This window comes from Myotis davidii, unplaced genomic scaffold (genome assembly GCF_000327345.1).
Source record: "Myotis davidii unplaced genomic scaffold, ASM32734v1 scaffold453, whole genome shotgun sequence".
Lineage (NCBI taxonomy): Eukaryota > Metazoa > Chordata > Mammalia > Chiroptera > Vespertilionidae > Myotis > Myotis davidii.
Window position 1 is genome coordinate 1490125 of NW_006285234.1, and position 22367 is coordinate 1512491.

The window sequence follows — 22367 nt, forward strand, 5'->3', positions numbered from 1 at the left end:
CTCACAGCAGGCCCCCCAGCAAGCTCGCCGGAACCTGGTGGGCTGGCTCTGAGCCCCAGCTTGGCCACAGGTGCTCAGTGCCCAGGCCAGGGCTGAGGCTGGGGGGGTCTTGCTACAAACGGCTGACTTCTCTGGAAGTTCGGGGACTTGGGCTGGTTCTGCATGTGGGCAGGACGGAGGGGAAGACAGCCAGCTTGAATGGTACAGAGACCACAGAGCTGTGGAGTCAGGACCTGGCCCTGGGAGAGGAGGAGCTTCAGGGGGAGATGAGGAGGATGGGGCTGAGGGCAGTCAGCCCAGGGCTCAAGGCCAGGGGGCGGGACTAAAAGGAGCCATGAGGAGGGATCCTTGGCACCAGCATCTGTGGGCTTGGAAAGAAAATACTTTCCTGAGGGAACTGAGCAGGGTTGGATCAGTATCCTGCTGCGGAGAAGGAGCCTCCCAGTCGACCTGGGCTGTAGGTCCAAGGCTGACCCCAGCCCCATCACTGCACGGGGGATTGGGTGGGTGGGGATCAAGGCCACCCAGGCCTGTTCCACCATCACCTGTGCCCCGACCCGAGCTGGGCGAATGAGGGGGCCTCCCCTCCCCTTCCCCTCCTCCCCCAGGGCCTGCTCCTGGCTCCTTGCCAGCATGTTCAGACAGGTTGCGCCTGACTCACCTTCCCCGCCTCTGTCATTCTTTCACACAACCTTCTGTCTTCCTCCCATCTGGGCTGAGAGAGAGGGGCAAGGGCTGGACCAGGAGAGAGTAAGGAGAACCACCCTAGCAAGGAGCTCCCAGTCCCCCACAAGAGACCCAGCCTGGGGAGCTGGGCTTCCCAGGAAGAGGGAACAGTGCTCTCCTTGCCTTTTTCTTTTCTTTTCTTTTTCTTTTTTTAACTCATCTACCTCTAGGGCAAAGGGATTTGCCAAAGGTAACCCTTCCTGTTTTGTATTCAAGGGGAGCCTTGGGCTCCCATGGCCACGCCTCCCCTAGGAGGTGGGACAGGGTGGGACAGGGTGGGCCATGCTGGGAAGAGCCAGGCTACCTGGGGTGCTGAGGCACAGGGAGGAGGTACAGCAGAAGGGCCAGGAAACCAGCCCAGGGGCTCCCCACCCTGCTTAGAGGTGTGGTATAGTCTGATTTTCAGGTTCTGCATAGAAGGTTATTGGAACCATCTCTTTTTCTTAAATATATTTTTTATTGATTTCAGAGAGGGAGGGAGAGGAAGAGAGAGAGAAAAAAAATCAATAATGAGAATCATTGATCAGCTGCCTCCTGCACACCCCCTACTGGGGATCAAGCCCACAACCTGGTGGGGAATCGAACCCTGATCTCCTGGTTCATGGGTCACAAAGTTGAACCACGGAGCAACATCAGTTGGGCTGTTAGAACCATTTCTAAGTCATCCCTCCGATCACTCAGTCAGGCAGGATCCAGGCTTCCTTGTGGGATGAGAATCCAGGTTCTAATCTAACCCCTCACCCTTCACGACAGCCCACAAGTCTCCCCGTTTTCTGGAGCCCAGCCTGCCTGGGGCTTGCCCAGTACAGGTGGCAGGAGCTTCCCACTGTTCCCGCTCTGGACACACCTGTCCCATTTGTCCCACCCGCTCTTCTCACTGCCTCACTGTGTCGGGTGCAGAGCCCTCCCCTGGCAGCCTCCTCCATCTGCCCACTTTGGGGGCCAGCTTTCTGATGCCAGATGAAACGGGTGTGATTTAAAGTGTTGGCGGAAGTCCCTGCCCAAATCCCTCTGGGCAGCAGAGTTAGGGCCAAATGAGCATTCCTTTTTTTTTTTTTTTACTGCCCCCTGCACATCTCCTACTGGGGATGTGCCCGCAACCCAGGTACATGCCCTTGACCGGAATCGAACCTGGGACCTTTCAGTCCACAGGCCGACGCTCTATCCACTGAGCCAAACCGGTGCTGGCGAACATTCCTTTTACTGAGCTCTTACCTTGTGCCCGACACCGCAGGCAGAGCACTTTAAACTTATCCAGTTATCTAATTTAATCCTGACGAGATAAGATCTTCAGATCCCAATTTAACAGTGAGGAGGAGCTTCAGTCTCCTGCCCAAAGTCACTCTGCCGGTACCTTTAGCACAGCCAGTGCCTGCGGCTGAGCCCCTCCCCTGCGGGTGCCCCTCCACGCGTCCTGCCCACCTTGAGGCCTGTGCTTGGGAGGGAGGGTGGCAGAGGGAGGGAGGAGGCTGAGCAGGTCCCCGGAGGGAGTTGTCTCCAAAGCTTTACACATCCTCTTCCCCATCCCTCCCCTCACGCTAAGCCAGACTCCAGCAGAACCCGCCCTCCCTCCACTGGGTGGAAGCCACTCTCTTTCCTTAAGAGACAGGTAGACTCCTCAGGCCAGGTGTGTCACAAAGCAAAATGCAGCCGTGGGCTCTCAAAGTCCCCTTGCCATACGCACGTGTGCACTCCTTAGCATCGGGCTGCTCCAGGTGTCCCCAGAGCCTGGCAGATGTTGATACTGGCCGCTTGGGTGAACCTTTTGGGACCCTCAGTTAAGTCACTTCTCAGGAAAATAGCCCCTGGATCTGCACAAGGGCCCTCTTGGCCTGCCCAGCTCTGGCCAGCCCTGGCTCACCTCCCAGCATCACCCCTCCATGTCACCTTGGGCTCCCTTCTCCCCTTGACCTGCCCCAGAAGGATGCCCGTCTACCTGGCTGCCCGGAGGGATCCACAGCAACCTCCCCAAGACTGTCCTTGCTGGGCCAGGGTCTTGAGTTTTCTCCCTGTTTGCTCCCTGGCCTAGAGACCCTGGCCCCTCTGCCAAAGAGCTCGGGAGTACTCAAAAAATACCCCTGCACCTCCCCCAGGGAGAAACCAGGTAGGAGGGCTGGGCACCGCTCTCTGATCCTGCGAGGGCGGTGGACGGGGCAGGCTCAAGTCGGAGATGCCACTGGGTGACCATAGGCAGCTATGTTCTGTCTCTCCCTCAGCAAGTGAGAGGACGTTATTCCCCTCCCTACAGTGTGGGGTTGTCAGGAGGACCCCGGAGAGGGTACACAGGGTATCAGAAAGCGAGCGGCCAGTGGCGATCCTCCCTCGAAGGGGGCTTTGACCCCTTCACCCCCCTGCTCCTGGCCATGCTCAGCTCCCTGAACCCTCACAGGGGGAGCCTGAGGCCTCCTCCCAGCTACCCCATCGCCTGGGTACAGGGAGGAGGACGCTGGTCCAGAACCGCCTCTGTAGACTTGAACGTAGGCGCTTCCAGTTAGAGGAGCCACCTCTGCAAGGCCACCACACTGAACACCCCTGCTGGGTCCCTCACAGCCTCTGTGCTGGCTGACTCTCACCACAGGGTCCTGAGCCAGCTGACAAGCCTGCTGGTTCTGGGTTACGATGCACTGAGGTGCAGGTCTCACCACCAGCATCGGCACCTGTCTCCTCATCTGTAAAGTGGGGTCATTGCAGGCCCTAGTTCTCCGCATCACGGCTCACAAAGGAGAGTGTCCGTGAAGTCTGAGCCCAGGGGGCTGTGACCAGGATGCAGGACACTATGTCCTGGGATTCCTGTCCAGCTCCTTGTCCTCACTCCCCTCCCCACCAACCCCCATAGGTTGGAAGCCCATCGTAGCCTTCCTGGCTCAGAAAGCTGCCCCGGAGCTCTGAACTCTGGGGTCTGGGCGGGTATTTCTCTAAACAATTGCCTTAGCCTGCGACTGTGGTCGTGGGAGGAGCTGCTGGCACAGAGCAGCTGCCCCCTGTCCCTGCATGTGCCCCTTCTGCAGAGCAGCAGGTCCCAGCTCCTGCTCCTGCGCTGGGGCTGCCCCCGGAAAGCGCTCTGTGCCACCTGGCTCCGTGCTGCTCAGGAGGAGGGGCACCTGGGAAAGGGGGAGAGCGAGGGAAGCCCCCTCCCCAGCCTGGCAGCAGGCATGCCCTTCCACCCACCCTCTGGGCGGCAGGCTGCCCTTTCCCCCTGCCTGGCCCTGCTGCAGCTGCATTCCTGGCATAGCCGGGAGAGGCCGAGGCCCTCCCCCTCCCTTTGGGGCAGGGACAGAGCTGGGTGGGGGAGGGGAATGGGACACACACAGTTGGCACTAGGTGCTTTAACCAAACTCTCCCTGGACTTGCATGTGTTTTGGGGGGCCCAGCCTGTTGCTTGGGGCCTAGCAGTTCACCAAAAGACCCCTCACCCTCATCTACGCAGTCCCACTTTAGCTGGGCAACCCTGAGTGAATCGCTTGCCCTCTCTGAGCAACAGGTCCCACAGCTGTGTAAAGGAAGATTTGCTATTGTGAGGCTCGCTATGGAAGCCCCCAAATGGCTGAGAACTGGAGGTGTGACCTATTCAGAACTCTTCTCTCCCGCTCCCCACCTGACGTCTTACAGAGGCTGTCAGACCTTTGCGGATGCCTTTGATGCCTCCCCAGCTCCCCAAGTCTTAGGAAGTAGGGGTGGGAAGAGGGCAGGACCAGGCATCAGCTTGGGAGGAAGAGAGCCATTTGTGGGAGGGTTAGCCAAGGGGTCCTCTGCCAGGTGGGGCAGGAAGTGAAATTTACCCCGAGACCCTCCCCACTCATGGGATCCAAGCTGTTGTTTTTTGCATCCTCCCTTCCCATGATGAGTTTCCAGCCAGCCGCCACGTTGGAAATGACCAGCAAGTGAGAGATGTTGAGCATATTAGCACCCCGCTGAGACTTCCCCTTCAATAATCAGAACTGGAAGAGAATTAAGAAAAGACACCCATCAGTACTTGTACCATCTAAAGCAGGTTGAGCGCACAGTGAATGCCCCAGCTCCTGGGAGACTGTGTGAAAGGGAAGGGGAGAAAGAAGGATCCCACTTCAGGACCAACCAGTCCCCTCCCAAGAATCACGTAAGCCCCCTGGGCCTCAGTGTCTTCATCCATAAAATGGGGAAGAGTCATTAGGTGGACTTCTCTACTTCCATGGAAGCTCATTTTACTTCCCCTGGAATAGTGGGCCGAGGCTACCGTGGTAGAAGCACTGGTGTTGGCCTTTGGGGACGGAGGGAGATGTTTGCAGAGTAAGAGTGAGCCTTCCGGGGAGTCCTCAGGGCGGTGCTTTAGCCCCCGGAGGGAGTGCGGTGGCCCTTCATGGGCACCAAGGACGCTATCTCACAGACATGTCCCAGGGGCTAGACACGGAGCCTGGGTCTGAGGCCCTCCAAGGCCAGCGAGCTGGTCAGGCAGTCTCCGAACCAACTCTAGACTATGAGTCCGCCATTTGTATGGTGACTGCCTACTGGTCTGTTCAGGGAGGATCCAAAGTCATCTACAAAGGTCAGATGGGCAGCAGGGCATCAACTGAAAGGCCCTGTGTTCCAAGGGGCAGGGGGCCCGGGGATGGTGCTGGCTCTATTCCCACCACCCCTGTATACAGGCTCTTCCAGCTTCAGCTCTCCACACCTGCTCTTCCTCCCGGTCTGTTTCCCTCACAGTGGGGTGGAAGTTCCAGGCTGGCGTCCCTGTTTGCTGCCTGCCTAGACATTTTTCCTGGGTCTCAGCTGAATCAAGCTTATGACTCCTCTGCTGTTTCTACTCTCTATAAAATGAGGGCAAATTGAATCAACAGGTGAAAATTTGCCCAAACCACAGCAAGGCTCAGAGAGAGGCCGGACGGGCCGCACGCACCCCTGTGCAATAGCTGGAAGCATTCATTGTCTAAGGCAGTTCATTCGAGTTAAGTGTACAAATGAAAGCCAGGCATGGAGTGCCACGTGTGACATACAAAAGTAGAACTTACGAAAACCCGGGTTTTCATTTGAGAAAGATGGTAATAAGTTAAGAATGTGTATTGTCATCTGTAGAGTAACAATGCAGGGCGGGGGGAGCGGGCACAAAAGGGCATAGCGAAAAGGTCAATAGAGGAGATAATATAGAATATTTTTAAATACTTCATTAATACAAACAAGGCAAAAAAAAGAATAGAGGAGACGAACAGAAAACAAATAGCAAAATGGTGGTACTACCACAACATTAAACAAAAATGGATTAAACCTTCAAATAAAAGGCAGAGATTGACTAGATTAAAAAAAAAAAAAGAAGAAGCAAGACCCAAGAGATGCATGTTAAATGTAACGATGTACATAGTTTGAAAGTAAAAGGATGGTGGGGGGGATAAGGACACATATGTAATACCTTAATCAATAATAATAATAAAAAAAAAGGTAAAAGAATGGGGAAAGATAGACCGTGCCAACCAAGCATAAGGAAGCCTGGTGTGGCTCTATTAAGATGCAGGACAAGAAGTATTACCAGGGACCAAGATGGCTGCTTCCCAATAATTACGGGGCCAATTCATCAGAGAGACATACCTGGGTAACCTGGGGCAAGTTCCTCTGCTTCTGTCTCCCCATCTGCAAGATGACAGTAATGACAGTACTTGCCTAGTTAGAGGTATGTTGAAGATCAAATAATTAGGTGTTTAGAGTCATGCCTGCATGTAAGAATTGCTCTGAGTGTTCGCTCTCAATGGTGTTGCAATTGGGGCAAAACCTCAAATTCTCCCCATGACCCTGGCCTCCCTTCTTTTGAGGTGGGGCTCTGTAGGCTGCATAAGATAATGTGTAAACATAGAGCAATAGCTGGTTCCTCCAGTTTTGTGTGTGTGTGTGTGTTTTTCCTGGTGGTGGTGGTGGTGGTGCTGGGTATGTGTGTGTAGAGACCTGAGACAGAGGAATGGAAGGAATGAGACAGCAGGCACCCAGTAAATCCATTTCCTGCTAGACCCAGGGGAAAAAGTCAAGGAGATGCGGGGACTGGAGAAAGTCAAGCGACTCAGTGGGGCTTGGATGGCTGCCTTGTTTAATGGGTGCCGGATGGGATGCTTCTGGGCTGACCAGAGTCCTCTTCCAGCCTGGGAAGCAGGGAGACAGCCAGCACCCTGGAACTGCCAAGTTCACGTAACAGGAAACCACAACCATCTTTTTGGGCCTTTTCCTCTAGTTGCAGGCACAGAGAGACCGCTCAGTGACCTGCCCTGTTTGCCCAAGAGCCCTACGTCCCCGCTCCAAGGCTGGGATGGCAGGGCTAGCTTCGCCTCCAGCGGGGCTGGAAGCTTTGGTGGGGAGACCTGTGCAAGGATGAGAGTCCAGCCACGGATGAGGAAGGCAGGTGGCAGGATCACGGTTGCCTCTTTCTCCCAGGCTCAGGGCTCTCCCTCCGTGCATCTCCTTCTCCTCCCCTTTTCTTCCCTGACACCACCCCCTTCTCACCCGCGGTAGCCACCTAACTCCCTTGTGCTGGAGATCTGTTGACATCCACTATGTGCCAAACACAGAACATATTCTGCCCTCTCTCTCTCTTACGGGTGGTGGGCCCATCGGCTTTAGGACAAGAGAGCTGAGGGGCTCTGAGAGGCCCAGGATCCCTCAGCTGATAAATGGCCGAGCCAGGCTTTGAAAGTGGCCCCTCGCTACAACTTCACTGTCCTTTACTGGTTTTGGTTTCCTGATTTTGGTTCAGATTCATCTACAATCTATTGACTCATCATAAATCTTCAAGGGCTTCCCATTGCCTAGAACTGCAGCTTCCAAACTTGTTGATCTTGTATCCCTATAAGTAAAACATTTAGAGCACATTTTCCATTATATTTCCATTTTAGTTCTGTATAAATTATTTGCATGTGCTAATGTACTAGTAAATGATGTGCATTGCCCAGGCCAACACCAAGAAGAAAGCCTCTGGTAAAGGAGAAAGCCTATGGTAGTACAGAATGTATTGGCTCCTGTACTTACAGTGTCCTGGGCAGGCCTTCAAGCTTCAGGCATGGATGAATCTGGATGCTCAGGTGTCATCACCTGGATTTGGTGTCTTTAGATCCTGGATTGGCCACCTCCTGGATTAACTGAGTCCTCAGGCAGGCTCAGACCCGCCAACTTAGCCACTCCAGCAGGAAGAGAGAGTGTCTGATGGCTTATTGCACCAGCTTAGGTCATGAGCCTGTCCTGGATCTCATTTCTCTGGCCGGGAGCTGAGATGAGTGGCTTGGTTAAGTCCTGAATCACTAAAGCGAGAGGGCAGGTAACCTTATACCGACCACATGAGGTAAAGGGTGGTGACTGTGATACAATAACCAGGAGACGGGAGCATGAATGTGTGCAGGTGTGAATATCAAGTGTCCGCCGACTTTGTCTCCTGCAGGACCTGGTAGACTGGCAGAAGCCCCTGCTGTGGCAGGTAGGCCACTTGGGCGAGAAGTACGATGAGTGGGTCCACCAGCCGGTGACCAGGCCCATCCGCCTCTTCTACTCAGACTTCATCGAGGCCCTCACCAAGACTGTCTGGTGAGCCCCGCACTGAGCCCATGGAGGGCTGTCCCTCTCTCCTGAGGGTATCAGGCAGATACAATAGGGGAGGGGGCATTCTCCCCCAATCCCAGCCCAGAGCTGTTCTGTAAGCTCTCGGGGATAGTGGAACATGCCGTAGGTATAATCCATTCCTATGCGTGGTTTGTTCATTGAGTGAGTGGCACACCGACATACAGCCAGAAACCACTCTGAATGCCACCCCTGTTCTATTCCAGATTCCTACGAAGGGTTTCCAGCCTCTAATGCCCATGGGAACAATTTTGCCTGCAATTAGCTCCTTTGCCACAAGAGGTCAGCATCTATTCAGCTGCACAGAGTCTGTAGCCACAGGGACACAGTTCTTTTCTGCCAATAACTCATTTCAGAGACTCACACAGATAGACTCACGGCCTTCCTTCTGTTTTCTCCTTCCCACCCGCCCCAGCAGTGCCCCCTTTGACCCCAGGTCTCCACATGCTGTCCACACGTGCTTTGGTACCATATCATCCCCCCTCTAGTGAAAAGGTGTGTTGGAAAAGCTGGCCCCAGCGAGCCCCTGAGCATGTCTGTCTCTCACCCTGGTGGCCCTCCTGCAGGTACAGCGTCCCCGTCATCTGGATGCCCCTGATGCTGTACCTCAGTTGGTCCCACTACCGAACCCTCGCCCAGGGCGATGTCCGACTCTTCGCTTCCTTCACCACAGGTAACGTTGGTCCCTTCCTGGTCTGCTCCCATGGCTCCTGGAGGTGGGAGACCTTGGTGTTCCTTCTGCAAAGACAGAACCCAAAACCATATCACAAACATTGTGAAGTGAGACCTTTCTGTAGAAATAGTCTTCCAAAGAAAAACGTTGTCAGACTCCCTCAGCCCCAATCCTGAATGGATTATAAGAAGACGAAAAAAAGAGGAGGAAGAGTTGGAGGAGGAGGAGGAGGAAGAGGAGGTGGAGGAGGAAGAGAACAGCAATGCATTAGCAGAAACTAAATAAAATCATTTGTCAGGAGACAGCAATAAAGAAAGAGGTTTATCACTGAGTCTAATACTAGAAAAGGTATGATCTGGGATTGTCAAGAAACTAAATGAAATCATTCACCACGTGGCACAGCTAAGAGCTAGACTCAGAATGGCCCGTGAACATAGCACAGCTTAGAACCTGGAAGAGAAAGATCTGGGAATGTCCTGCAGTGTCTCCTGAGCAAAGGCCCAGCAGCGGAACCCCTGACCCGGAGTCACAGCCCCACTGACCTCTAATGAGCATTTTCTACGTCCAAGCCTGGTGCCTTCCAGGGACCATCTTGGTTAACCCTCCCAACAGCCTCATGAGAAAGGGACTGTCATCCTGCCCTTTCGAGGTGAGGAAGTGGAGCCTCAGAGAAGTCAGACAAGCAACTTGGGTCATGTGGCTAGGATGTAGATGCCAGGTGTCCCCCAGCTTCAGGGATCAGGGGACAGAGAGCAGGGCTGCCAATGAGCCCAGGGGACTGAGTCTCTCAGGGCAGCCATGGGTTTGGGTGCAGCCACTTCTGTCAGCCCGCCTCCCAAGCTTGCCGCCTCCCGTGGGCCTCCAGGTCCATGCCACCTGCCCTGGTGGTCTGATGTCCTAGCACAGCCTGCCTCGGGGCGGTGGCGGGAGACTCAGATGGAGGCCAGGAGAGGCTTCAGGCAGGAGAAGGGTACTGGGGTAGCTCAGGTGGGCTTTTCTTTCCCAACCACGTGTAATGTTCCTGACTCTGAGCCCTTGGAGCGCCCCCTCTCTGCCAGAGGCAGGCTCCTTCTGCCCTCACTCTGAGCTTCTCTCCTGCCCATGGCTCCTGGGAGTGGCAAGCAGAGGACCTGAATGGTGTAGATGAGAAGGGCCACAGTCACAGTGATGGGAGCCTCTGTTTTCCTGCCTGGACCAGGATGTGGTTGGGGATGAACAATATGCAGCAAGTTCCCCCGAGCCCAGAGCTGCTCCCGGTCACCAAGGGTTAACACGCACGCCCCGAGAGCCAAGGTTACCCTTTTCTGCCCACGCTGAATAGCTCAGGCACAGCACAGGGCTTGTTGCTCAGAAAGCCTGCTCACTGAATCGCCCACTGTCCACCCAGGGTTCCCTAACAATCAGCAACAGTGGCAGAGCCGCCAGGGCTGGCGGCCGGAGGGGGAAGGGGCTGCCGGAGCCTTGGCCCAGGTCCCTCTGCAGGATTCCTCTAGAGATGCCACTCGGTACCAGCTCCGGGGCAGATGCGCCAACAGGGATGATGCTGGGGTGAGGGAGTGGGCGGAGACTTGACCTATAGGAGGAGGCTCTTCTGCATGACAGGGAGGGTGATCCGAGGGCTTGGTCAGAACTGCAGGCCTCTGCCGAGAGCTGAGATGTGCTGTTTAATAAAGGTCCAGTGCAGAGCCCGTGACCATGATGGCAGTGTAAGATGTGTGTCCACAGGCCTCCCTTACCTCCCTGCTCGCCAGGCAAGGCAGAGAAAGTAAGAGCCACAGAGCTAGGCAAGGGGCGGCTGACGGGTCCCCACACAGCTGCTGGGCAAGGGGAGACTAGCATCCATCCGTGCAGAGGAGTCAGGGAGCCGAGAAGCAGGGGAGGCTGAGCAGAGCTACCAGCTCATGGCTGAAATTCCTAGGTGTGTGCATGAATGTGTTTGGAAAAGCAGAGGGGCTCTGCGTTCAGGATGTGCCCAAGTGCGGTGCCTGCAAGCAGGTTAAGTGAGTGGTAGGCCAGAACCACATGGCATGGGTGGGGATGGGGGCCTCCATGAGGATTGTGTGGGGGGAGCCCAAATAAGGTCAAGACAAAAGTCTGTGGCCAGTTGATGTGTTTATCTCTCCCCTCCCCTCCTCCTCCTCTCTCCTTCCCTTCCTTCCACTCTCTCTAAAAGTCAATGGGAAAAATATCCGGGGGTGAGGATCAACAACAACAAAGAAATGAGCAAAATGGAGAAAGGAAATAAGAGCCTCAAGGACTGCAGGCTGGCATGAGAGGGTGGGTGTTGGGAACCTCACACTGGACAGCTACATCTCCAGTCTTCTCACCTCCGTGCTAATCACCTTCAGTTTTTTTCACATCTTCCCCATATGCTATGATTTCAAGTCGTGCCCATGGAAATTTCTCTGTGTGTTTTCCTGCCCCTCTTGCTCTCCAGTCCATGGTGGTTCACATTTCCCATCAATGACTGCCCAGCTCTCCTGTCTTAATTGGGATCATTCTTCCCTCTCCCCCATGCCACCAAGGCAAGGGGTCTTCTCAGGGGTCTTAGCCATCTGGACTTAGTTACAGCAAAACGTCACAGACTGGGTGACTTATAAACAGCAGAAATGTGTTGCTCCCAGATCTAGAAGCTGGGAGTTCAGATCAGGGTGCCAGCCTGGTCAGGTAAGGGTCCTCTTCCAGGTTATAGTCTTCTTGTGTCCTCACATGGACAAAAGCGACAGGGAGCTCTGTGGGCCCTCTTTATTTCTTTTTTCTTTTTATCCTCAACCAGGATATGCTTAGAGAGAGGAAGAGAAAGAGAGAGAGAAAGAGAGAGAAATATTGATATGAAAGAGAGACATTGATTGGTTGCTTCCCATACATGCCCTGACCAGGTCGAACCCACAACGCAGGTATGTGCCCTGACTGGGGATTGAACCGGCAACATACCTTTCAGCACACAGGATGATGCTCAACCAACTGAGCCACTCCAGCTGGGCTGTGGGCCCTCTTTTATAAGGGCACTAATCCTATTCATGAGGGCTTCACCCTCATGAGCTAATCACCTTCCAAAGGCTCCACCTCTTAATACCATCACTTTGGGGTTTAGCTTTCAACATAAAAATTTTGAAGAGACACATTCAGATCATAGTACCAGGCCCATGTCCATCACCGGCCACAGCTGCTCCTCTTAGTCCCCGTAAGGAAGAGCTCAGATCTCTGGTCAGTGTCCCCATTGTTCCCTGAGAGGACCCCTCCAAGGCCAGCATAGGTCCTCATGGCCTCCTTTCCATTTGGACTCAAGAGCCCCAGCAGTGTGGCCTGACCCCATAGCTGCTGGACAGAGGCCTACAGGTCCCAAGGTGAAGGGGGCAGGAGGGTGGGGGTGAGATGGACGTCTAGAGCCGCCAGGCATTGTTGCCTGCTGGGGCCATCTGCCCTGACCTTCCTCTCTCTTACCGCCCTGCAGAGTACTCAGTAGCCATGCCTAAGTCCGTGTTCCCGGGCCTCTTCGTGCTGGGGATGCTCCTCTGGAGCCTAACAGAGTACCTCCTCCACCGCTTCCTGTTCCACATGAAGCCCCCCAGCAACAGCTATTACCTCATCACGCTGCATTTCATCATGCACGGCCAGCACCACAAGGTGAGCGGGGCGGGCTCCCACCCGGGGCCGTGCAGCTCTCCCCGATTCACAGGAGCCGCCCATCTCTCTGGGAGTCGGGCTGGGAACAAGGGATGTCAGGGCATTTGCTGTTGCTCGGAGGAAGGACTGGGGCCTAACCTGAACCGGGCGTGGACAGAGCGTGTGTGTCTGTGCTGTCATCACTGACACCCGGCACTCTGCAGGTACCTTCCGTGGGCCATCTTTAACCCTCACAGCAACTCGTTCGTTCACTCAACGAGTGTTCCCCGCGTGCTCGCTCTGCGCCAGGCACTGCTCTAGACACCACTGAACAAAAGAGCGAACAACCACTGCCCATGTGGCGCTTCCTTCTTCCCGTTCCACAGAGCAGCCAACGGGCTTAGGGAAATTAGGAAACTAGGAACTCACCCAGGGCCACACCTGTCACTGCCAGGATCTTGTACCTCCTTCTGTGGATTCCAGAGTCTGTGCTCTCGACCATCCACCACACTGGGGCTCTTCAAGGCAAATATCATGGCCCCAGTGGCAGGGACTGGAAGCCAGGTCTGCCCAGAGGAAGTTGCATCCCACTGTCCCCACCCCGTGCTGTTCTCAGCCTGCCCCAGGTGCCCATCTCTTCCTCCTTCTCTCCCTCCCTCCCAGAGCTGGCTCTCCAGCATACTGCTGGTCCTGCTGCTCCCGGTTTGCAGGAGAGAGACCCTCATTGGCATATCACTCTATGACTGTTACCTGCTCTCTCCCTTTTCTTCCAGCCCAGAGAGGGTCTGTCTTTCTCAGAATCCTCACCATCAGTCACTAAAATCTTACCTCTGTGCCAGGCCCTTGGCTTTTAAAGCTCCAGAGCCTACGGCCTATTTTTCTCTTATTGTTAAATGTGACTACACCCCCTTGGAACAAAGAAGAGCCCCTGTTAGGAAGAAGGGTGGGGAGAAAGTATGCTAACACTTCCAGCATCACCCCACCAGGTGAATCCACATTAGCCTCCCTTGGCCAGCCAGCCGGCATGTTGCCCTCCCAGACAGCATCAAACCCTGGTCTAAGCGCCCCACCTGGTCATCGGAGGTGGGGCTCCTCTCTAGCATCTAACAAATTCCAGAGCCAAAGCGGCCCCTTGCGCATAAAGCGAGACTTCAAACCGTGAACATCCTGCCCCCATCACATCCACCCCCGTGTTCCTGCGCAGTGTTCCAGGTCCTAGCCTGGACTGGAAACCGGGAACAGGACAGTCTCTCTAGGACTCCCCGGCATAGTGGCCTGCCTTCCCCAAAGCCACTAAGAGTGCCAAGTCGACCCATGATAATCACTGCCCCTCCCTGGGACAGCGGGGGCTGCTCCGCCCCATGCCCCGTGGGGAAGTCTCTGTTGTGGCTACAGGCCGGCCCCCAGCTGCATTCTGACCCTGAGCCACTCCATCCACAGGCACCCTTCGACGAGTCCCGCCTGGTCTTCCCCCCTGCGCCAGCTTCGCTGGTGATTGCCTTCTTCTACACAGCCCTGCAGCTCCTCCTGCCCGAGGCGGTGGGGGGCACTGTGTTTGCGGGCGGCCTTCTGGGCTACGTCCTCTACGACATGACCCATTACTACTTGCACTTCGGCTCACCGCACAAGGGCTCCTACCTGTACAGCATGAAGGCCCACCACGTCAAGCATCACTTTGCACATCAGAAGTCAGGTAAGGCTCAGCCAACACCTCCCAGTCTCAGTCATTTCATCACTTGCTTATTTGACAGCGAATACTAAGCCTCTACCGGGGCCAGGCACTGTTCTGGGTTCTGGGGATCCACAAACAGCAAGGCAAGCCTGGGGCTCCCATCCTGCTCTCTGGTGTGGGGGGCAGAACAGAGACAAACAAGGAAATCACTCAATAGTAAAAGAGCACTTCAGACCACGATAAGTGCCACAAAGAAAGTAAAGCAAGATGATGTTAGAGGAACCATATAAGAGGAGGGCCCCAGCTCTGTCTAATAAAATATGCAAGTCACAGATGTGATTTTTAAATTTCTAGTGGCCACATAAGCCAGTAAAAATACATGGATGAAATTAATTTTAATAGCATATTTTATGAAGCCAAATACAACCACAACATTATCATGTCAGCATATACTCAATGTAAAATATTGTTAATGAGATATTTTACTCTTTTTTTTTCTTATGTTAAGTCTTCTATGTCCAGTGTGTATCGTGCACTTACAGCACATCTCAATTCACGTGCTAAATTTTCATTGGAAATATTTAATTTGTGTTTAAAGTTTATAAAATTTACAGTAAAAATTTTAAAAAAGTAGATTCACATACCTGAATTGCTCTGATATGCTTGAAAGATTTCCAGTAATTGAACCGAGTATACATTTTTTTTAATACATTGTTATTGCTTTCAGAGAGGAAGGAGAGGAAGAGAGAGATAAAAACACCAATGATGAGAGAGAATCATTGATCGGCTGCCTCCCGCACGCCCCCTACTGGGGATCGAGCCTGCAACCCAGGTATGTGCCCTTGGCTAGAATCAAACCCGGGACCCTTCAGTCCGCAGGCCAATGCTCTATCCACTGAACCAAACCGGCTAGGGCAAGTATACATTTTTAAATTGAAATGTAAGTTAATTAAAATTAAGTGAAATTAGCCCGGCCGGCGTGGCTCAGTGGTTGAGCGTCGATCTGTGAACCAGAAGGTCACGGTTCGATTCCTGGTCAGGGCATATGCTCAGATTTCAGGCTCTATCCCCAGTGTGGGGTGTGCAGGAGGCAGCCGACCGATGGTTCTCTCTTATCATTGATGTTTCTATCTCTCTAGCCCTCTCCCTTCCTCTCTGAAATCAATAAAAATATATTTTTTAAAAAAGTTAAGTGAAATTGAAAATCTAGTCCCTTTGTAGCTCTAGCCACATTTCCAGTGGGGAGCAGTCACGTGGGCTAGTGGCCCCCGTGTTGGATGGCAGAGCACTAGGTCAAGTGGTCCAGGTAGACGTCACTGCGGAGATGTCGTTAGAGCTGAGACCTAAATCAAAAGGAGCCGGCACCCAACATCTGGGGAAAGAGCATCTCAGGGGAACAGGTGCAAAGCCCTGACGCAGGAACGGACTTGGCATCTTCACAGAGAAGGAGGAGGCTGAGGCAGGCAGGGGCCAGGCTCTCCCAGGAAGGCCTGGAGATAAAGGATTTGGGTTTAGTCTACAGGCATCCTTGGGAAACTGGTACCCTGCTCTGACTTCTGCCAGGATGGCCCTGAGAGTTGGGAAGGCCAGCGGGGACAGATGGGAACATCTTCCCTGGCTCCCTTTCCAAGCAGATTTCTGCCCCTCCTTGGACAGTGCCTCACCTTCTCCCTATTCGTCTCCCTCTCTAGGATTTGGCATCAGCACTAAATTTTGGGATTACATTTTCCACACTCTTATGCCGGAAGAACCCCACCTGAAGATCCAGTGACAATTCCCTGCCCCACTGTGGCCCCTGTCCCACCCCCGCCCCATCCAGACCCTGCAAGAAGGTTTGCCTGGCCAGGCAGGATGGGCTTTGTCCGGCTCTCGGGCTTGGTGAAGGGTGCTGGGGAGACCCTAAAGACTGAGGCTTCCCTCCCGACCCACCACGGGAAGGTCACGTCCACTTGGTGGCCACATGGCCCTCAGGGACTAGCTCTTTCCTGCAGCAGCCCAGCCTTCCCACCGGCACCTCTGCCCAGAATCAGCCCACAGGACTGCTTGAGGACCTGGCCAAGGGGAATGACGGCAACGGACCCCTGTGACTTCCGGGCAGGTCTGTGATCCACCTGTATCTTAGCACCTCGGGCTCCCTGGGAGCCACCCCCAGAGCAAAGCGTGGGGTCTGCAGGGCCTCTGCCCTAGTCTCCCCACCTTCCCTTCCCGGGGGCGGTTTGATGGCTCTGGCTTTCTCCCAATGAGCGGAGAACACTGAGGTGGATGAAGGGCTCTCACAGGAAGAGACAGCATGATGCCTCCCACAGGCCATCCCGGACCCCAGGGCAGTGCCTCCGTCCACTGCCAATCACAGATGCCAGCTGTACCGCCAGGTGCCTCAGGCCGAGACACAGGTCCAGCCCTCACCTGCCTGTGCAGACAGGCTGAGGCTAGCTGGCATTGGCCTCAAGGCTGGCGGGAGCCCGGGCCCCTTTCTTTAGGAACCACCAGCTGCTCTAGCCATCTCCCTGCCTCCAGAATCACAAAGCTTTGCTCCAAGGTCAGCTAAAGAGGCCTCTCTATTAGGGGGGAGCCCCACCCCATTCCCAGCCATTCTTGACCTCCACCTGGCTCAGGTGGGCCCCTGGCCCCCACTCAGGACCCTTCCAGCCAGTGCCTCCTTAGGCCAAGAAGGAGCCTTTATTCGGTGCCTTATCTCCCTGCCCATTGGCTTCCCTACCCAGCAGATGAGGTTCCAGCCCCTTTTTCCTCATAACCAAAACCCTCACTGCTCATGAGAGAGTCTTATTTATAAACTATATAAATGCTCAAGTAGCTGCTCAGATCGCCCTTTCTAATTCTATGTGTTGAGCTTATGTAAACCTTTGGTCCTATTTTTGTTCCCTTCTTACCCACAAACCATTACTACTTGAAACGTTTAAAAAACTCGATGAGCATAAAGGCTAAAGAGAAGCAGTTTGACCGCTCTTGTGATTTGTACTGTTTACTGCGGAGTTATTTAAAGATTTTGGAATAAATATACAAACTACAGTTGTGAAATAAAGGTGTAAATAAATTGTATATTTTGAAAAATAAAGACATTTAAAAAGAAATGAGCGGTCGCTGCTGCTCGGTGTTCATTCGCCAGACTTCATCACGGAAGGTGGGGGGTGGGTACGGTCCGTCCAGCAGGGAGGGGTGTTTATCCCTGACCGGGTTGTGTAGACTTGCTGGCCATGGTGATAATAAAAAGCTGAGCAACTCTTATTTTCTGACTCGGTTTTATTCCTGTTTTAAAATGATCTGCAGACAGCCTTCCCCCTTACTGCCTGCCCATGGGGTGGGCATTTGGGGCGTGTGGGGAGGGGGTGTCACCCCCATCAACCACCTTGGCACACCACTGGGGAGACGTCCCTCTGGAACTTATCAGACCCCAGCTGAGATTCGGTTGGCTTTCCTACAGCAAAGGAGGAAAACTCTAGCCACCAGCGCCCACGGTGGGAGCTAGAACATCAGGCCGGCTCGGTCTAGGTGAAACAGATTCTCAGGATGTCTTCCCAGCCGGCACATCAGAGCCACCTGAGGAATCTGTTAGCCTACAGACCCAAGGCTGCCACACTCAGAGTCTGGTTCAGTGGGCCCGGTGGAGGTGGGCTCTGAATTTTCCTCCCCAAGGATGGGGAAGCAGAAGTGGGAGCAGAGGCAGAGGCAGAGGCAGATGTGAACTGATGTTGGCGAGGTTCTGGCAATGTGGAGGGAGCCCCCGGCCTCGCTGCCTCTCCCTGCTCCAGCAGCCACATGGTGGCTTTGTCCCTGCAAATCCCAGCCTGGAGATAAAGGCCACAGTCTGAGCCAGCCATCGCTCAAGCTCCTGGAATCTGTGCCTGGAACCAGGCTGCTCAAGGAGCAGAAGTCACAACCCGCATTTCCAGGCACTGGAAACCTGACTGTGGAGCGTCACACCCAGGGGGAAGGAAGGAGGAAAAGGGAGGAGCGAAGGAAGAGATCCTCGAGTTGTAAATATGCAACTCCACCAGAGAAGAGTCTACGTTGAGCAAAAATTTAATTGGGGAAAAAAAAACTTATTGAAAAAAAAACTAGTAACAAATGGCAAAAATCTAAGTGAGCTTGTAACATGGCAATGAGAAGATTTGGGAGGAGGGAATAGTATGAAACCTCACACACACACACACACACACACACACACACACACACAACTAAGCCAACCTAAATGAAAAGATCCACTCAGTGCACACTGGATGGATTCCCCCAGAGCTTCCTGTTGAGCCCACAGTAACTCTCCAGGGGCTTCCACAGGCCTGTGGAAGAGAGTGAACTCCACCTTACAGGAGAGAGGAATATAGGAAGTGCCACAGAGCCCTTCATCTCAAGCCAGTTGGCAGCCATAGTGAGGTCCGTACTCTGTGACCATCTGATAGAGCTGGAGAATTTTTATCAGCAAGTGCAAGAGATATAAGAATCAAAGATTAGATGCTAAAGAAAGCATGGGATATTATCAAAATGCCAATGCATCTAGCATGATGGGAAAGCCTGAAACTTAGGGCACAGGATTATGTTTATTTCTGTGGTGGGAGAAGACACAAAAACCATCAAGAAAGTTGAATGCTCCCTCAGGCAAAGGCCACTTACATTCTGATCGGTGTAAAGTGACGCTCAGTGATCCTCAGCAATGTACCTTACCTGACTCCCCAGCAACTACCGGCTGCCCTGGCAGAGGACAGGCCCATCGCCATTGTACACATTTATTTCTGGCATTGTACTTCCAGACATGCTTGCCCTCTTTGAGCATTTCCTGGCTGACCTGAAGAACTGCCCTCTTAACTGGACTTTGTTCCACTTCTCCATTGGCTCTGGCCTCCGATCTCTGCCTTTGAACTTTGTACGATTTCTTATTGTGCCAGCACCATGCCCAACTTGTAACAGGCACCAATACATATTAGTCTTGCCTCTGATCTCTGGCAGTTTCACATTATTCGGTCTTTGCTTGTCCACCTGTTCCCTGGCCTCTGCTGCCCTCTGGCGATAGCAGGAGGCTCTGCCCTCTTGTAACTGCCCTCATAGTGACTGTTTGGGAATCAGATGGCTGTGATTGTGAAATTCCAGCACTTTTCCACCTGACCTGTCTCTTGACTTACTGTTTTGTCTCATCTACAGTGTAGGCTTCTGAGAGGAAGCTGAGACTGGGAATATGAACTTTCCAGTTCTAACTTTCTATAACAATATGATGGCTTCAAAAGACTGACTGGATCTTCTTTACAGTGAGGTGATAACAGCACCATGAGCAAAATTGATCTATTAAAGATGCTATAGGATGGATGTGAGATTTGGAAAATGCTAGGACTGTCATCTTCACCCCACCTCAGACACCTTATAAGCTGGTACTGGGAAAAAAAAGAAGAAATGGTTAAAAAAAAAAAAAGAAGAAGAAGAAGAAGAAGAAGAAAAGAATCTTGTTTTGGCAATAGTATAAAGTGGGGATCATGTCTTCAGGTTCCCTAAAAAGCAAAACCTAGAATGTGAACGTGGATGCAGGTAGTTTATTTGGGCGGCAATTGCAGAAATAAGGAGTGTGTGATTGGGAAGGATTAGAGAGGAAAGCAGGGCAGCCATGTCAGAATGAAGATGTCAGTTTCCCCTACAGACTCTGCAAGGGCATCCTGAGAAGCAGACAGAGACCTGCCAGAATGGTCCACCCAAAAGACAAGAGCCTGGAACATCTGTCCCCCAGCTTCCTCTCCTGTGAGTTGAGGGTTGTCTTCATGGGTGTCAACTGCCGCCTCCCTTACGGGCTGCCCTGGCTTTGACAAAGGTCCTGGAGCAAGAGCAGAAAGATGGATGTGTGCACCTGAAGCGGATGCAGTCAGCACAAGCTCACATGAGCTTGCTAGGAACCACGCGCCAGAACTACGGCTGAAATTAAAGCAGAACTGTCCACCACACCTGAGGTGAAGACCAGAGATGGACAGAAGGGATATGACAAGGATCATCAGATGTGTCTGCTGCACACCCCGCAGTTCCACATCCTCAAGGTAAGATGGAACCAGAAATAACCCACCTTCCAGGGCACTGCAGTAAGATTGCCTGCAGGGAGCAGAGAAAGGCTCTTCTGAGGACACAGAACCACCCTACCCTCATGGAGGTCTAAGGCCTGAGCTCATGCAAACTGGTTAGTCTGAAACACCTTGAGTCAAAAATTTGCTATAGCCTGGCTGGTATGTCCCAGTGACCGGCTGCTTCCTGCACACCCCACACTGGGGATTGAGCCCACAACCCAGGCATGTGCCCTTGACTGGAATCAAACTTGGGATCCTTCAGTCCACAGGTGTCGGCTGAGCCAAACCAGCTAGAGATATATATATCATTTTAAAAAATTATATATATATCATTTTTTTTAAAATTTGGTGTAAGATGTTGTTCCTGGCTGGTAAAGTCACAGGGCTCTCAGAAGAAGCATTTACAAATGTCTGTGGAGAAATGCAACTTCAATCCAGCCCTCAAAATATTCCCATGGATAAGATTCCAAGGGCTATATGCTTACAATAAAAATAAAATAAAACAAAACACAAGGAAAGAAGGCACCATGAGTAAAAGCTGATGGAAACAACAAGCAACAGAAAAGCACCCACAAAGACATCAGATATTGAAATTATGAAATGTGCTAGGTATCTTCCATTTGCTCTCCAGATTTATTCTCCATCTTTCCCCATCCCGCTCAGTGCTCTGTGAGGCTGATCTGTGTGTTCTTTGGCTCATTGGCTGCTGGTTCTACACATACAGGCACTGGTAAGAGATTGGCGGGATGGAGGACTGTGAGGTGGGTCCAGGTGTTTATTCCCAGAGCTCCTTGATTTCTTTCAGCAATGTTTCCTGTGCAGGTCTTTTCACCTACTTATATTAATTCCCGAGTGTTTTATTCTTTTGGCTGCTATTGTAAATGGAATTGTTTTCTTAATTTCTTTTTTGTATTTTTCATTGCTGGTGATAGAAACATTACTCATTTTTGTGTGTTAATCATATACCTTGCAACTCTGCTGAATTCATTTATTAACTACAATAAAACTTATGGTTTATTATATTTTCTTCATACAAAATTATGGCATTCACTAAACTTTTATGGTTTATTGTATTTTCTTCATACAAAATTATGGCATTCACTAAGATATTTTAATTTCTTATCCAGTTTGGATGTCTTTTTTTTTTTCCTTGACTAATTAATTGCTCTGGCTAGAACTTTCAGTAAATGTTGAATAGCAGTGGTGACCATGGGCAAGCATCCTGTCTTGTTCCTGATCTTAGGGGAAAGCTTTTGGTCTTTCACCGTTAGGTATGATGTTAGTTGAGGGTGTTTCATAAATGTCCTTTATCATTTGAAGACGTTCCTTTCTATTCCTAGTTTTCTGCATGTTTTCATCATGAAAGGGTGTTGAGAATTGTCAAATGTTTTTCTACATCAACTGAGGTGATTATATGGGTTTTTTCTTTGTTCTATTAACGTGATCTATTACATTGATTTCACATGTTGAGCCACCCTTGCATTCCTGGGGAAAAATGCCATTTGATCACGGTGTATAAACCTTTCATATTTTAGGATTCAGTTTTTTAGTATTTTTTTAGGACTTTTGCATCTATATTTGTCACTGATACTGGTTTGTGGTTTTCCTTCTTGTGACGTCTTTGTCTGGCTCTGGTATCAGGGTAATGCTGGCCTGATAAAACGGGTTAGAAAGCTTCTCTCCTTTTCTCTTTTTGGAAGAGTTTGAGAGGATTGGTATCAATTCATTTTAAAATGTTTGGTAAAATTCACCCGTGAAGCCATCTGGCCTGGACTTCTCTTTGTTGGGAGGGTTTTGATTACTGGTTCAATGTCTTTACTTGTTATGGGTCTGTTCAGACTTTCTATTTCTTCTTGAGTCGATTAGGTAATTTGTGTCTAGAAATTTGTCTATCTCATTTAGGTTGGCATAAGATTGTTCACTGTATTCTCTTTATAATCCTTTTTATTTCTTTTTTTATTGTGGAAAGAACACTTAACATGAGATCTACCCGCTTGACAAGTCTTTTTTTAAATATATTTTTATTGATTTCAGAGAGGAAGGGAGAGGGAGAGAAAGAAACATCAATGATGAGAGA

General features: G+C 51.9%; 1 protein-coding gene across 1 annotated transcript in view; it reads left to right on the forward strand.

The window, feature by feature from the left end:
- The window catches only part of FA2H (fatty acid 2-hydroxylase), a gene marked incomplete at its 5' end in the record, with an annotated part of 47327 nt that extends 29998 nt beyond the window's left edge, over positions 1-17329 (forward strand). Inside the window, 5 exons of the mRNA XM_006755822.2 lie at positions 8111-8253; positions 8853-8959; positions 12414-12586; positions 14006-14258; positions 15929-17329. Of these exons, the coding sequence (XP_006755885.1) occupies positions 8111-8253; positions 8853-8959; positions 12414-12586; positions 14006-14258; positions 15929-16008 (756 nt within the window). The remainder of the gene's footprint in view (positions 1-8110; positions 8254-8852; positions 8960-12413; positions 12587-14005; positions 14259-15928) is intronic.
- Between the last annotated feature and the right edge of the window lie 5038 nt (positions 17330-22367).